Source organism: Heptranchias perlo, chromosome 11, assembly GCF_035084215.1.
Source record: "Heptranchias perlo isolate sHepPer1 chromosome 11, sHepPer1.hap1, whole genome shotgun sequence".
In the NCBI taxonomy this organism is placed as follows: domain Eukaryota; kingdom Metazoa; phylum Chordata; class Chondrichthyes; order Hexanchiformes; family Hexanchidae; genus Heptranchias; species Heptranchias perlo.
The window spans coordinates 15251288-15266547 of NC_090335.1; the positions used below are offsets into that span (position 1 = coordinate 15251288).

The window sequence follows — 15260 nt, forward strand, 5'->3', positions numbered from 1 at the left end:
CTTCACAGCTAATATGTTCGTTATTTTATCGAAGAATGTGTCTATATATTGCATTTGGAAAGATTCCCACATATCTTCCTGCTGCACTGATAACTTACAATCTCTGCACTATTGACATTTACTGGGATTTGGTCTATTACAAAACAGTTTTTTAAAAAACAAACTTTATAGAATCAGAATCTTTGTGGCATCAAAACAGATGCTGCAGAAAGTTCCCAGGCTGGTTAAAAAATGAATAGCTGTGTAATTCATTGGTACCAGCTGTAGATAGGGCAACTTCCTTACAACGACTCCCCTCGCTGCCCATGGAACTGTAACCCAGCATGAGTCAGCACCTCTGGCCGGGTGGGGGGGGGGAATTTGTTTTAAGATTGAGAATAGCCTGCCAACATTCTCAGTTTCTTATATGAATGAGGGGAGGGGGAGAACCAAATCAAGTGGAAGAGGAGATTGGCAAAAGATTAAGTGATGCCTTAAATTTAAGAGAAATTCTGCACTGTTTGCTCACAGTACTACACATCCTCTCATACAATACAAAAGCACCATAATGGACCAGAACTGTAGTCTTAATAGGCAAGTTTTCTTTTTAATTTTTCAACTATGTCCACACAAATGTTGTATAGTTATTCACCAGTGGAATAAACATTTTATCAATTTAATCTGAAGTATTCTCTATATAATTTTCTTCAGTAATAACTGCCTTAGTCAGGCTGGTACAATGTTTCACAACTTCATAGTAGCAGTACAGAAAGAATTCCCCCAAATCATCTGATTCTGAAGTGTAAAAAAAAATTGAACACGATTAGCAATTTATAGAATTAATGACCTCTCAAAATAATACAGAATCCATGTTACATCTTTAAAAGTGAAACTAAGTGAAGCAGTTTGGCAAACATACAGCATAAATCATTTAAAACAAAAAACCAAATTAAGCTTTTCGTAAGTTTAATATCTTTTATTTAAAAAGTACTCAAATTAGGCTGTATTTGTGATTTTGTGAAAAGTTGACCATCAGAGCAGTTACTTATAACTGCAGCCATACAGTGTAACAAGTATTCATTGAATGCAACCACATATGTACAATTACACGTTTTGGAAAGAAAAACGATATGTGCAACCACAAAATTAAATTACAGCTTGACCCCTTCCAAGTAAATAAAAAAAATGATTGGGACATAGTTTCATTTTTATAGCTATTAAAGAAAATATTCACCAATCATTCTTTATCTGTTTTATGCTGACCTGTTCACAATAAAAATGAGTAGGTTTACACAGACATAGGGTGTCTGCTCTTGAAGTTTAACAAGGTTAAATACCTCAGTCTCTAGTTAATCTAATGTAGGGCTAATGTGGCGGGTGCTTTTCAGTGGGATCACGTTAGGGAGATTTAGGAAGCCCATCCTTAAAGCTAATCAGAGATCATCTCAAAAGTAGCAAGCTCTGCCCACTTACCATTGTGAACAGGTAGTACTGCAGACTTTCCCTAATCCATAGTAATAAACTTACTCAAAATAAAAAATAACCTCATTTACATAGTAATACAGTAGCAAGTGAGATCAAACCCATCGAGGCCATAGCCAACTCACCAACATGCTAACCCCAGCCATACAAAGATGCTTACCTGAAAATTTTTAAAACTAGCAGGGCAAAGAATCACTGCTACTGTACAAGTATGTAAACTCCTAAACCCACATACAACCATAGATGCAGGAGAAAAAAAAACTAATATACAGGCACTCTGAAAGACAATATGCATGAATAAAATTAGTTTTATTATATATAAATATTAGAAGTGAGTTACTGTTACTACACAATCCCTTCCCTACAAAGAAATGTAATCAAATTGTATACAGGTGCAGCAAATAGTTAAAGCTCCATCCATAGACGCTGCTTCTAACCAAATGTGTTAGGACTGTTGAGGCGCTGGTCTTTTCAAATCCCTGATCTGTTTGATCAAATAGGACTTCTCGTCATTAAACTGGTCATCATCCGTTCTGTCTGCCTGGAACTGACTGAGGAACTCTATCAGTTTGGTCTGGTTTTTCAACAGGATGTCCAGGATGGGTTGTGTTTTATTAGGATTTGCCACAAAAACCTAGAGGGGAGAGCAAGAGATAAACATGCAAGTTATTCATAAAGTAGGCAAATCCAGCTTACCCTGTGATGTCCAGATCTCATGTGTACTATTTACGCACAGCCTGAGGAATGGGAGCAGTTCAGAATTCAGCAAAGGAGAACAAAGAGATTGATTAAGAGGGGGAAAATACAGTATGAGTAAACTAGCAGGGAACATAAAAACTGAGTAAAAGCTTCTATAAATATGTCAAGAGAAAAAGATTAGTGAAGACTAATGTAGGTCCCTTACAGTCAGAAATGGGGGAAATTATAATGGGGAACAAAGAAATGGCAGAACAATTAAACACATACTTTGGTTCTGTCTTCACAAAAGGAGGACATAAATAACCTCCCAGAAATGTTAGGGAACCAAGGGTCTAGTGAGAGGGAGGAACTGAAGGAAATCAGTATTAGTAAAAAAAAAGTGCTAGGGAAATTAATGGGGCTAAAGGCTGACAAATCCCAAGGGCCTGATAATCTACATCCCAGAGTACTAAAGGATGTGGCCCTGGAAATAGTGGATGCATTGGTGGTCATCTTCCAAAATTCTATAGACTCGAACAGTTCCTACAGACTGGAGGGTGGCAAATGTAATCCCACTATTTAAAAAAGGAGGCAGAGAAAAAACAGGGAATTACAGACCAGTTAGCCTAACATCAGTAGCAGGGAAAATGCTAGAGTCTATTATAAAGGATGAGATAACAGAACACTTGGAAGGCATTAATGAGATTGGACAAAGTCAGCATGGGTTTATGAAAGGGAAATCATGCTTAACAAATCTACTGGAGTTTTTTGAGGAGGTAACTAGTAGAATAGATGGGGGCAAACCAATGGATGTGGTGTACTTGGATTTTCAGAAGGCTTTTAATAAGGTCCCACACAAGAGGTTAGTGTGTAAAATTAAAGCACATGGGACTGGGGGGGAATATACTGGCATGGATTGAGAATTGGTTGACAGACAGGAAACAGAGAGTAGGAATAAACAGGTCTTTTTCCAGGTGGCAGGCAATGACTAGTGGGGTACCGCAGGGATCAGTGCTTGGGCCCCAGCTATTCACAATATATATCAATGATTTGGATGAGGGAACGGAATGTAACACTTCCAAGTTTGCAGACGACACAAAGCTGGGGTGGAATGTGAGCTGTGAGGAGGATGCAAAGAGGCTCCAATGTGACTTAGACAAGTTAGGTGAGTGGGAAAGCACATGGCAGATGCAGTATAATGTGGATAAATGTAAGGTTATCCACTTTGGTTGTAAAAACAGAAAGACAGATTATCTGAAATGGTGACAGATTGGGAAAAGGGGAGGTGCAACGAGACCTGGGTGTCCTTGTACACCAGTCGCTGAAAGCGAGCATTCAGGTGCAGCAAGCAGTTAGGAAGGCGAATGGTATGTCAGCCTTCATTGCAAGAGGATTTGAGTACAGGAACAGAGATGTCTTACTGCAGTTATACAGGGTTTTGGTGAGACCACATCTGGTGTATTGTGTGCAGTTTTGGTTTCCTTATCTGAGGAAGGGTGTCCTTGCCATGGAGGGAGAGCAATGAAGTTTTACCAGACTGATTCCTGGAATGGCAGGACTGACGTATGAGGAGAGATTGGGTCGATTAGGCCTATATTCACTAGAGTTTAGAAGAATGAGAGGTGATCTCATCGAAACATATAAAATTCTAACAGGACTAGACAGACTAGATGCAGGGAGGATGTTCCCGATGGCTGGGGAGTCCAGAACCAAGGGTCACAGTCTCAGGATACGGGGTATGCCATTTAGAACAGAGATGAGGAGAAATTTCTTCACTCAGAGGGTGGTGATCCTGTGGAATTCTCTACCACAGAAGGCAGTGGAGGCCAAGTCATTAGATGTATTCAAGGAGATAGATATATTTCTTAATGCTAAAGGGATCAAGGGATATGGGGAAAAAGTGGGAACAGGGTACTGAGTTAGATGATCAGCCATGATCATTTTGAATGGCAGAGCAGGCCCGATGGGCCTACTCTTGCTCCTAGTTTCTATGTTTCTATGTTTTTTAAAAAATTTTCCTCTTGCCATGGCACCAAATCCATGCCCACCTTACCCCTCCTCACCCATTCAATTTTTTTCATTTTTTATTAAATGTTTTACCAAATCTTGATTTGCTGCACTAACTGGGAATTTAACATGCTAAACATGGGGACTTATTTGTCCAGCTGCTTGCAGCTTCCTTAACTCATCAAACCCCCTAGTTGTCTTGTGGTTTAGCGCAAACTGTTCACACCATTCCATTCATTTCCTTCTTCATTTTAAAACTTTGGATGAGGTTGGCAATACAATGAAACTTGAGGCTATAGGAAGACAAAGGGGTTACATTTCCTCTGGTAGGACACTGGGCAACAGACACATTAAACAGAACAGCAGGCAACTTTACACCAACAATTTAACCAGGAAATCCAGCCCTCACATCACTCTCTACAACACATCAGGGAGGCAGAATAAAATTCCAGCTAGAATGAACATTACTTTCAGCTCTCGCCACCAAGAGGGCTCCCTGCTTTGTTATGACGGATTTGCAGTGGTATTTATATGGGACTGTGGTCAATTCTAATGAAAGGAAGACAACTTTCAGTTTTGCTGCTAAAATTAATTTTTGAAAAAAAGACATATAGCAGTTTTCAGATTATAAAACCAAGCAAGAGTGTTTTAAAATCTCTTATGTTGATATTAACTGGTTGTTCTCATTGAGGCTGAAATACCTGGATAGTGAAAGGATAACTCATTCACAAGATGGCCCAAGTTAGTTATGTTCCAAGCACAAAAAGCTCAACTGCCCTGAGACACCATACCAGATGCTGTGGGCTAGTCCCCAACCACACTTCCCATCTCAGAGGGAAGCAAAACTGGCATATGCAGCATTTCTCAAAAGGAATGCACCTACCATGAGTGCCTCAGAGGGCAGCAGCTGCATAGATGACAGCAGCCCAGAGCTCCCTTGTCAAACTATGGCAATGGGTGACTAGACTTGGGGGGGTGGGTGAAACGCAGAAGAAATAAACTTTGAGGAATCTGTAAGTGATTACTTCATTGACTAATTAGAGGCCATTACAAAAATACTTTTGAAGTAACACACCAATCAATAATTGGAATAAAAGACAAAAGATTTCAAATCAAATGCAACTGTTTCAGGCTGACGTACGGCAGAACACAAAGTGCCTTGAACTCTCAGGCAGTTTGTAGCCAAATCCTGATAAACATGCGACTAATTTGCTGGAGTCATGCTTTAATGAGTGTTCTACTAGGATCGGGATTTCTACAAATTTTTGTTTTGTGCCTCAATCCCTAAAGCACAATTTCACGACCTCAGGATGCCCCAAAATGTTTTTACAGCTTCTGAAGTACAAAGCCAGAAATTTATGCATAATAACTTCTACAAGTCAACAACCATATAATATTAACTGCAGTGAACAATTAATTGGTAGTAATTTCTATCAGGAGCAGTATTATATACGTAAGGGTTATGCCTATATAAAGGAATGAATGAGAAATGGACTGGTATTAAAATTCTAGGGTGAGAACAAAGGTACGGAGTTAATTGTACATTGTAAATCGGGGCTTTTTGTTTTAACATTAAGCATTAGTAGAGAAAAACACTATCGTCTGAAGTACACATACAAGTTTCATATCCTACGCTATCCTTCATTTGTAATATTAATCCACCAGCAGCACACCTTGACCAGAGTACCCGCGCAATTACGTAAATGTGTGTATTAAAATAGACACTAAATTAGCCTAGCTCCAACTTCCCAACAAGCCTGCCATGACTGCCATCAGCTTTCTCAGTTTTTGCCAGGCACTGGGCAAAGTGTTTAACTGCTCTGCTCTACTGCAAAGAGAAACAAAAATGCATATGGTCCACCTCACTGGAACACAATTGCAATTTTTGTCATTTAGGTGACTACAGTGTGGCTTTGGCAGAAGTTGGAGGACAGCCTTGGTGGGCCTTGTCTCACCCCAAGTAGAAGTTACTGCATGAAAAGGGGCCTTGTTTTGGGAATTGAACTCAGAGTGAAAAGCCAGAATTTATGAATATGAAATAAGTCAATTAATGTATGAGAACCCCTTTTGAGGAATCACTTGAAGATACTATTTTGATTTGATACATAACCAAAGTTGCTTGTAAATCCTACTGGAGTGCACTCAGCATTTCCCTTCCTTCCCGTTTAAACGCACAAGAAGAAATCTAAAGGACTTTCCCTTTTTGGTGGCTTGAGTTTCCAAATGCACTTTCCAGTCTTCTTGCAAGTGGTTACGATGCCATTATAAATGGTACATCGAAACACAGTTACTTATTCCTCGACTAACCAGATGTTTATTTTTACTATGCAGTTGTGGGTTCAAGCCCCACATCAGGAACCGAGGCTCAATCTAAACGGACATTCTGGTCTGTTTCCAGGGGTTCATGTGGACGTTAACAATTTCGTTACACTATTCAAAGAGGTGGGAGTTCTCCTGCTGTCCTGGCCAACATTCCTCTCTGACCCAACACCACCAGAGCAGATCAATTGGTCGTTCTTCTCACTGCTGTTCGTAGTGTCCTGCTGTGGACTAATTGACTGCTGCATCTGACTACACAATAGCCAATTGCACTTTAAAGCAATTCACCACAACACTTCAAAAACTTTCTGATAGACATGATATATGTAAATAAGTCTCTTTAATGCACAACTTACTCCGTACATTCTTACTCACGATTGAAAACAATTTTTATAAAATGCACAAGCCTTTAAATCTGAAGTTAAATTATAACATTGGGAGTGGGATGTTTTCAAATCAGTGAAAATCACACGACTGTTTTCCTGCAATGCCCCACCCATGAAAATGCGAGCACATGAACATATCTTGGCTTAAGTTGCAGCTATTCCCAATATTACATGCAGTCGCACTATCCAGGACACAGCAGTGTGCTTGATTGGTGCTTCTGCCACTGGACTCAATATCCACCTCTTCCATCACCTGCGCACTGTGGCTGCAGTGTGTACAATCTACAGGATGCATTGCAGCAACTCACCACTGTTACTGCCACAGCATCTCTCTCCCTTGCGACCTCTACCACCAATAACAAGAGCAGCAATGTTGCGGGAACACCATCACTTCCAAGTCCCCCACAAGTCACACACCATCCTAACTTAGACATACATTGCCAGTCCTTATTGTAACTGGATCAGAATCCTAGAATTCCCTACCCAACACTACAATGGGAGCACCACAAGGACTGCAGCAGCTCAAGGAAAAGGTCCATCACCTTCTCAGAGCAAGAAATGCAGCCTAGCCAGCATTACCCCAGCCCAAGAATAAAGATAAAAAAAACCCTTAATATGCTTAAAACTGAAATTGTCCCGCTGCATTGATTGATATATTGATCATAAGTGATAAATTCTTTGAACAAACACACCAGTCATCCCTTGGTATTGTAGACTGAGGTGTGGTAGATCATTAAGTAGACGGCAGTGATAAAATAATGATTTTTGTGGCAAGCATGACCAAAATAGAATGCAGAAATTAAAATAGAAAACCCTGCATTCCTTTGCAGATTTTAATATAAAAAGGCAAATAGATATCATAACTCTATAAAAACCTGTTAACTGGGGCCTGTATAATACACCATACCAATTAAACTGATATCAATTATTTATTGCTTGTGCTTTGGGCCATTTCAACACCTAACATTACACAACTATCAGATGCAATATCTTCCAATTCTGAAACATTAACCCTATCTTCCTCTCTCCACAGATGCTGCTGGATCTGAGTGTTTCCAGCATTTTCTGTTTTTATTTCAGATCTCCAGCATCTGCAGTTATCTTGCTTTATCATCATATAAATTTGATGCATCCTCATGCTGTGTTTTAATTGAATTTTTATTGGGAGTGCAAAGATTAGATTGTCCTCTTCCTTAAGCCCTCTGCTGCATTGACTGAATTAACCATTTGTAGCCCCGGTTGCATACAACAACTTGGATTTATATAGCGTCTTAAACAAAGTAGAAACACCTCAAGGCGCTTCACAGGAACGATGATAGACAAAATTTGACACCAAGCCACATAGAGACATTAGGATAGATGACCAAAAACTTGGTCAAAAAGGAAGGTTTTAAGGAGTGACTTAAAGGAAGAATGAGAGGCGGAGAGGTTTAGGGAAGGAATTTCAGAGCTTAGGGCCTAGGCAGCTGAAAGCACGGCCGCCAATGATGGAGCGAAGAAAATCGGGGATGCTCAAGGGGCCAGAATTGGAGGAGCGCAGGATCTTGTAGGACGGGAGGAGGTTACAGAAATAGGGAAGGGCAAGGCAATAGGGGGATTTGAACACAAGGATACTTGCCATCATCCTTGATCCATCAAAATGTAAAACAATCTCAGGTGCGCTGCGCTCACAATTCTCACACCCTCTGCACTCCGCCGAGAACAGCTGATATCATGGCTCCCTCTCGCTCAGGGCATCCATGACCATCCATGCAAACAACGGATGGTTGGCACCTACATGTCAGCAAAAGGCAATTTGCATACAAGATCCTACAAACGGCAAATGAACGATTGACTACATCATCAGTTTTGGATGGCATTGGTTGAGGGAGGAACATTGGCCTGGACAGTGGGGGGGGAATTCCCTGCTTTTCTTCAAGTTGTGCCATGGGAGCTCCAAAAAAATGAATTTCATTTTTAAAATTCAAAAACAGGAAATGAAACTCAAACAGATGCTTTTGTACTTTACACAATTTTTAATCTCAGGATGTGGGCAACACTGGTGCAGCAGAATTTACTGCCCATCTGCAGTTGCCCTGAGAAGGTGTTGGTGGCCAAAGCAACTGCTTTAAAACTGAGGCAATTGCTGGCCCACTTCAGAGGGCATTAAGAATCAACCACATACTGTGGATTAGCAATGTGAAGGCCAGACTGAGTAGGGGTTACCTCCCTTGTAGGCTACTGTTTTTTTTTCTGGTCCTAGTCCACAAATTGCCAGATTTACTAAATTTATTTTCACAACTTGCCATGATGGGATTTGAACATACAAACTCTGGGTTGCTAGTCCAGTACTGTAGAGTACCATCACAAATGCACATCAACCTTTAACAGGGCGTAGTTTTGCATTTTCCTTATTTTACACAGTTTTAAGAACTCAGCCCCAGGATATTGCTGCAGGAGTTCCTCAGGGCAGTGTCCTAGGCCCAACCATCTTCAGCTGCTTCATCAATGACCTTCCCTCCATCATAAGGTCAGAAATGGGGATGTTCGCTAATGATTGCACAGTGTTCAGTTACATTCGCAACCCCTCAGATAATGAAGCAGTCCGTGCTTGATGCAGCAAGATCTGGACAACATCCAGGCTTGAGCTGATAAGTGGCAAGTAACATTCGCGCCAGACAAGTGCCAGGCAATGACCATCTCCAACAAGTGTGTCTAACCACCTCCCCTTAACATTCAACGGCATTACCATCGCCGAATCTCCCACCATCAACATCCTGGGGGTCACCATTGACCAGAAACTTAACTGGGCCAGCCACATAAATACTGTGGCTACAAGAGCAGGTCAGAGGCTGGGTATTCTGCGGCAAGTGATTCACCACCTGACTCCCCAAAGCCTTTCCATCATCTACAAGGCACAAGTCAGGAAGGAGTGCGATGGAACACTCTCCACTTGCCTGGATGAGTGCAGCTCCAACAACATTCAAGAAGCTTGACTCCAGCCAGGACAAAGCAGCCAGCTTGATTGGCACCGCATCCACCACCCTAAACATTCACTCCCTCCACCACCAGCGCACAGTGGCTGCAGTGTGCACCATCCACAGGATGCACTGCAGAAACTCGCCAAGGCTTCTTCGACAGCACCTCCCAAACCCGCGACCTCTACCACCTAGAAGGACAAGGGCAGCAGGCACATGGGAACACCACCACCTGCACGTTCCCCTCCAAGTCACACACCATCCCGACTTGGAAATATATCGACGTTCCTTCATAGTCGCTGGGTCAAAATCCTGGAACTCCCTACCTAACAGCACAGTGGGAGAACCTTCACCACACGGACTGCAGCGATTCAAGAAGGCAGCTCATCACCAACTTCTCAAGGGCAATTAGGGATGGGCAATAAATGCTGGTCTTGCCAGCGATGCCCACATCCCATGAACGAATAAAAAAACACCACCAAAATGACATGACTTCCCTCCTGCAATTTACTTCCATCACTAGACTGATGATTCAGCATGCTTGAGGAATAACTGCACTTTAGGATAAAACTGCAGCAGGGAGACTGCAGTGTTTACACTTATGAGAGAGAATATGAATAAGAACATTTGGACTTGCAAACTCCTTGGACGGGGAAAGATAGAAAAATAAAAATCAGAAACTTGGTGCAGTAGCCCATTAAGATAAAAATCATACTGTGGTTTGTGGTTAGTGATAAACAGGCGACTGCCTCAGTCCAATGGACATTTCTGATGCACACTGTCTCCATCATCTCCATAACTCACACCCATCACTGGTTATGACACTGGATATGAAAAGTGCTTTGTGCTTTCACTAATTGCAAGATAGAAGAAAAAAGTTTCTTTCCAGGGCAATGCAGGCATGCTGTCGTTTTCAATTTGCTGGTTAAAAACATGAACAGGAAGCAGCATCTACTCAAACATAGTCCAGTTTTACCTCAAACATTGGTGAAGACATTTTTACAAGAAATAGTTATGAAACAAGTGATCTGCTTTTTCTGCACTAACTACTCCTATGTTGGGTAGATTTTGGGTGCACTGTTCCATTTAATATGAACAATGACTTGACTGAATTGACCTAGCCTCAACCAAATAAAGGATATCCAGGCTTGCATTACACAAAAACTGAACTAAATGAGAAACTCCTGAAAAGGTCATGCGCTCAGAGATTTTAGCTCTGCTAAGGAGCATCTATGAAGATGATTTTGTTGCTTGGTTTACCAATGCTCTAGTTTTAATTTTGCAACTCGTTTTCTCAGAAACCTTAGGGGTTTCAAAACAAAATATATCTAAAAATAACCCGAATGAGTTAGCGCCTGCATCAAGGTGGGGGATGGCTAAATAATGACATGGCAAAAACAACTCCCATTGAAGGATGCTGTTTAATGCAAAATAAACACAAAGTGACAAGGTAATGAATGCACACTCCACCCTCAGTATATAGACAACACACACACCCAACCATTGTTTGCTGCAAGCATTTAATACACTCGGGAACTGAACATTAAGCTGAGTGTGAAACTCCATTTAAAAACAGCAACTAAAGCTGGAGGTTAATTGCAGCTCAAATAGTTTTATTCTATACATAATACAACTAGATTTAAAAAAAAACGAGTGTCAGCAGGTCCAGAGAATTCTAAGCTTCCAAGCCTTTAAATAAAAACAGATTTTCAACTCACAAACATTGAAATAAACCCTAATATTACAGTTAAAAAGCTACATTGATGCCAACTGAAATAAAATAAGCTCCAACACAATTCTACACAAAACTTTAAAAATTTCAAACACTTCACTTCTGCTCATCCCATCTTCTCTTTGCTCCATTCTTTTTCTTTTCTTAAAAAAAAATCAGAAAATCTGGTCTCTGATTAGCAGAGATCCTGTTCTTCAGTCAATCTAGGTCCAGGTTACATCAGGCATAATCCAGTAAACTTATGTATTTTTTAAAGTGCAAATGCAGGTTGGGTTGTCTCATTAGCAGCACAAGCAGCTTAATCATACCCTGATGACAAAATTCATCAGTAGTACTGTAGAGGTTAAGTCAGCGCTGTAAACACTGGCCAAACCCTGCTGTACATATCCTGTCAACGCTAGGTTCCGTTTGCCCAACATCTCCCTTCCTTGCTGAACTACAATGGCTCCCCATCATTGTTCTACCCTCTCCTGGCTTGCTGCCCATTTCCCATGGTGCATTCGTGAAGCACTGTGGGATTCTTTTTACGTTTAAAGCACTGTAGAAGTTGCTTTAAAGAGAAGTAATCACAGAGTAAGTAACACAAATGAAAGGGCAGGAAGAAACTCATTCAACTCATTATCCCATGAGTGGCGTAACAAGCCTGTGCTGGCCAGAAGAATTGATGAAGTGTGGAAACCAAACCCCATTTCTCTATGTAACACAAGAGGCCTAATTATACATTCTCTTCATATTTGGAAGAGCAGAGCTGGGCAAAACTAAAACCAGTCAATAGTTTTTTTTTTAAAAATGGCTTCATTGAATGTGCTGACGATTACTGGAGTGCGGCTCTAAAGCATCATTCCAATATCTCACCCAAGGGGTCATTTTCCGTATGTGGGCCTAGGCAGTGAGTGTCATCAGGTTTCTTCACTAGGAGGGAGGGCACACACATCACATTCAATCCTGATCTTACAACATCCGCACCTGTGTTTTCAGCTTCATAATCAGACAGTGTGTACTCTGATTTCCCTCTCTTTCCTCCTCCCCACCTAGTTTAAGGGCACCATGGATGATCGCAGCACTCCAACCGCTGCCCTCCCCAAACTCAGGAAACTAAGCACTGACTGTGAATCAAGCCCCTGACATTTTGGACTGTATGGCACAGTGCTACATCAACCAGTAGCTTTATCTATTAAGCCACCAGAATACCCCAATGATCGACTAATATCAGTCCACTTAACAATAGCAACTTGCATTTATATAGCACCTTTAATGCAGTAAAATGTCACAAGGTACTTCAGGAGCGTAATCAGACAAAAATTGACACCGAGCCAAAGGAGGAGACATTAGGACAGGTGACCAAAAGCTGGGCAAAGAAGTAGGTTTTAAGGAGCGTCTTAAAAGGAAGAGGTGGAGGAGTTTAGAGAAGGAATTTCAGAGCTTAGGGCCTAGATGGCTGAAAAACAATTAGCTAGAATCATTACAAATTTACTGGTGGCAAAACCACAGTATCCTGTAACTAGTAACCCTCTGTAGCAGCAATACCTTGGTGGAACGTTTTAAACCTGGAGTGCATGGATAGTTGGATACTTGGTACATCTTGCCTGTATGAACACAATAGGATGCATTCAAGTCATAACATAATTAAATAGTCTCTTCACTCCATTTAAAAATCACAGGGATAAGGTTATTTATTTCTTTTGTAACCCCCTCCATCATACAGTCATGGGTATAAAGTTTATTCCCATCAGGACTGAAAGGGATGAATTATTCAAAATGAGCCATTTTTTGATGCGACAAGTAATTATCGATTTAAAAATCTATTCTGGGCCTGCTTGTCTTTTTAAAAAAAATCATAGCCACTCACCTTGAATACATGAAATGCCTCAAACTGGATATTCCTACTTTGGTCCCTTAAGAGATTCATCATGAGCTTGAGATTTTCAGGTTTACTGATGTACCTTGTCATAACTGTAAAATTGTGTCTGTCCAAAAGCAGCTCTCCTACAAGCTTGAAAAGAAACAGATAGACCAAATGTCAAAGAACAGTACACAACACAATATATTCCATTCCAAATAGATTCACAAGTTTATGGATCCATTGTTTAACTTTCTCACTCCCCCAATAAAACAAAACACATTCATAGCAATAGTTCAAGACAAACTGGACCGATGGTGATAGCAGGAGTAAAACAAGAGTCCCAGCAAGTGATAAGTTTGTACAAAGTACTTGTCTGTCCCCTTAGGTGATTTGTACAGTTCTGGGCACCATATCATGGTTGGGGAGCGTGGAGGACTTTTTGACCTTGGAGGCAGTACAAAGAAGGGCAGCTAAGTTGATGAATGGGATTGGTTACCCTTGCTACAAGAATAAAAAAAGGTGCCAGGGATGTGGCTTACAGGTAATCTTATTGAGACATTTAAACTCCTAAAGAAAACTGATACTGGATGGCCGAGTGATGATCAATATGAAAAGAAGCTCTAAGCCAAAGGGACATGAATTCATGCCAAGATGAGAAAAGGCAAATATGAAGCTAAGATGTAACTAATATCTTCGCATAAAGGGTGATGACTATGTGGAATAGCACAACCACAAGAGGCAGTGCGAGCAGAGGACGTTATAGATTCCAAGAGAGCAATGTATATGTTTTCGGCACTCAGGGCTGTTGAGAGGTAAAGCTGGTAAGAAGTCTGACGTTTGGACCACTCCGACAGATGGAAGTGGTCTTTCCCATGACTGTACAGTATTTTGCTCATAAGGAGATTGTGACATCATGGATTGGTAATTGGGGAAGAGGGGTGTGGTTAGCTAAATGTGCCATGGGTAACCACGGCTCCCTGGAGCTTGCTTAATTGCCTTAGACAGTCGGAGAATTTCCCGGAGTTTCTCCTGAAAATGGCCAGAGCTTCTTTCTCTTCCCCAGCAGTTAGCATCAGTGAGGGATAGGGAGGTGCACAGTTATGGATAGGGAGAGCATCTATAGGCCCGATGGTCTTTTCTCGGTCTTGTTTTTGTAGGTAGTATATATGTATGAATATATGTATGAATGAATGAATGAATGAATGAATGAATGAATGAATGAAGATAACACCACTTTTATAGAAAAATAGAACGGTTATAGCACAGGAGGCCATTCGACCCATCGAGTCTATGCAAGAGCAATCCATCTAGTCCCACTCCCCTGCCCTATCCCTGTAGTCTTACAAATTTTTTCCTTTCAAGTACTTATCTAGTTCCCATTTGAAGGCCATAATTGAATCTGTCTCCACCACATCCTCAGGCAGTGCATTCCAGATCCTAACTACTCGCTGTGTAAAAAAGTTCTTCATCTTTGGCAAAAGAACCAATCACCTTAAATCTATGTCCTCTGGTTCTTGACCCTTCAGCCAATGGGAATAGTTGCTCGCTATATACTCTGTCTAGACCCTTCATGATTTTGAATACCTCTATCAAATCTCCTCACAACTGTCTCTGTTTCAAGGAGAATAACTTCAGCTTCTCCAGTCTATCCATGTAACTAAAGTCTCTCATCCCTGGAAACATTCTAGTAAATCTCTTCTGCACCTGTTCTAAGGCCTTCACATCTTTCCTGAAGTGCGGTGCCCAGAACTGGACAATACTCCAGTTGTGGCCAAACCAGTGTTTTATAAAGGTTCATCATAACTTCCATACTATTCTACTCTATGCCTCTATTTATAAAGCCCGGGATCCCGTATGCTTTTTTAACCGCTTTCTCA

At 41.1% G+C, this 15260-nt stretch overlaps 1 protein-coding gene across 2 annotated transcripts in view; it reads right to left on the reverse strand.

Moving 5' to 3' along the window:
- Nucleotides 1-928: 928 nt before the first annotated feature.
- The window catches only part of cab39l (calcium binding protein 39-like), a 73844-nt gene continuing 59512 nt past the window's right edge, over nucleotides 929-15260 (reverse strand). For both annotated transcript variants that reach the window (XM_067992594.1, XM_067992592.1), the window contains 2 exons: nucleotides 13390-13533; nucleotides 929-2095 (listed from right to left, as the gene is read on the reverse strand). In XM_067992594.1, coding sequence (XP_067848695.1) covers nucleotides 1907-2095; nucleotides 13390-13533 — 333 coding nt within the window. In that variant the 3' untranslated portion in view covers nucleotides 929-1906. The remainder of the gene's footprint in view (nucleotides 2096-13389; nucleotides 13534-15260) is intronic.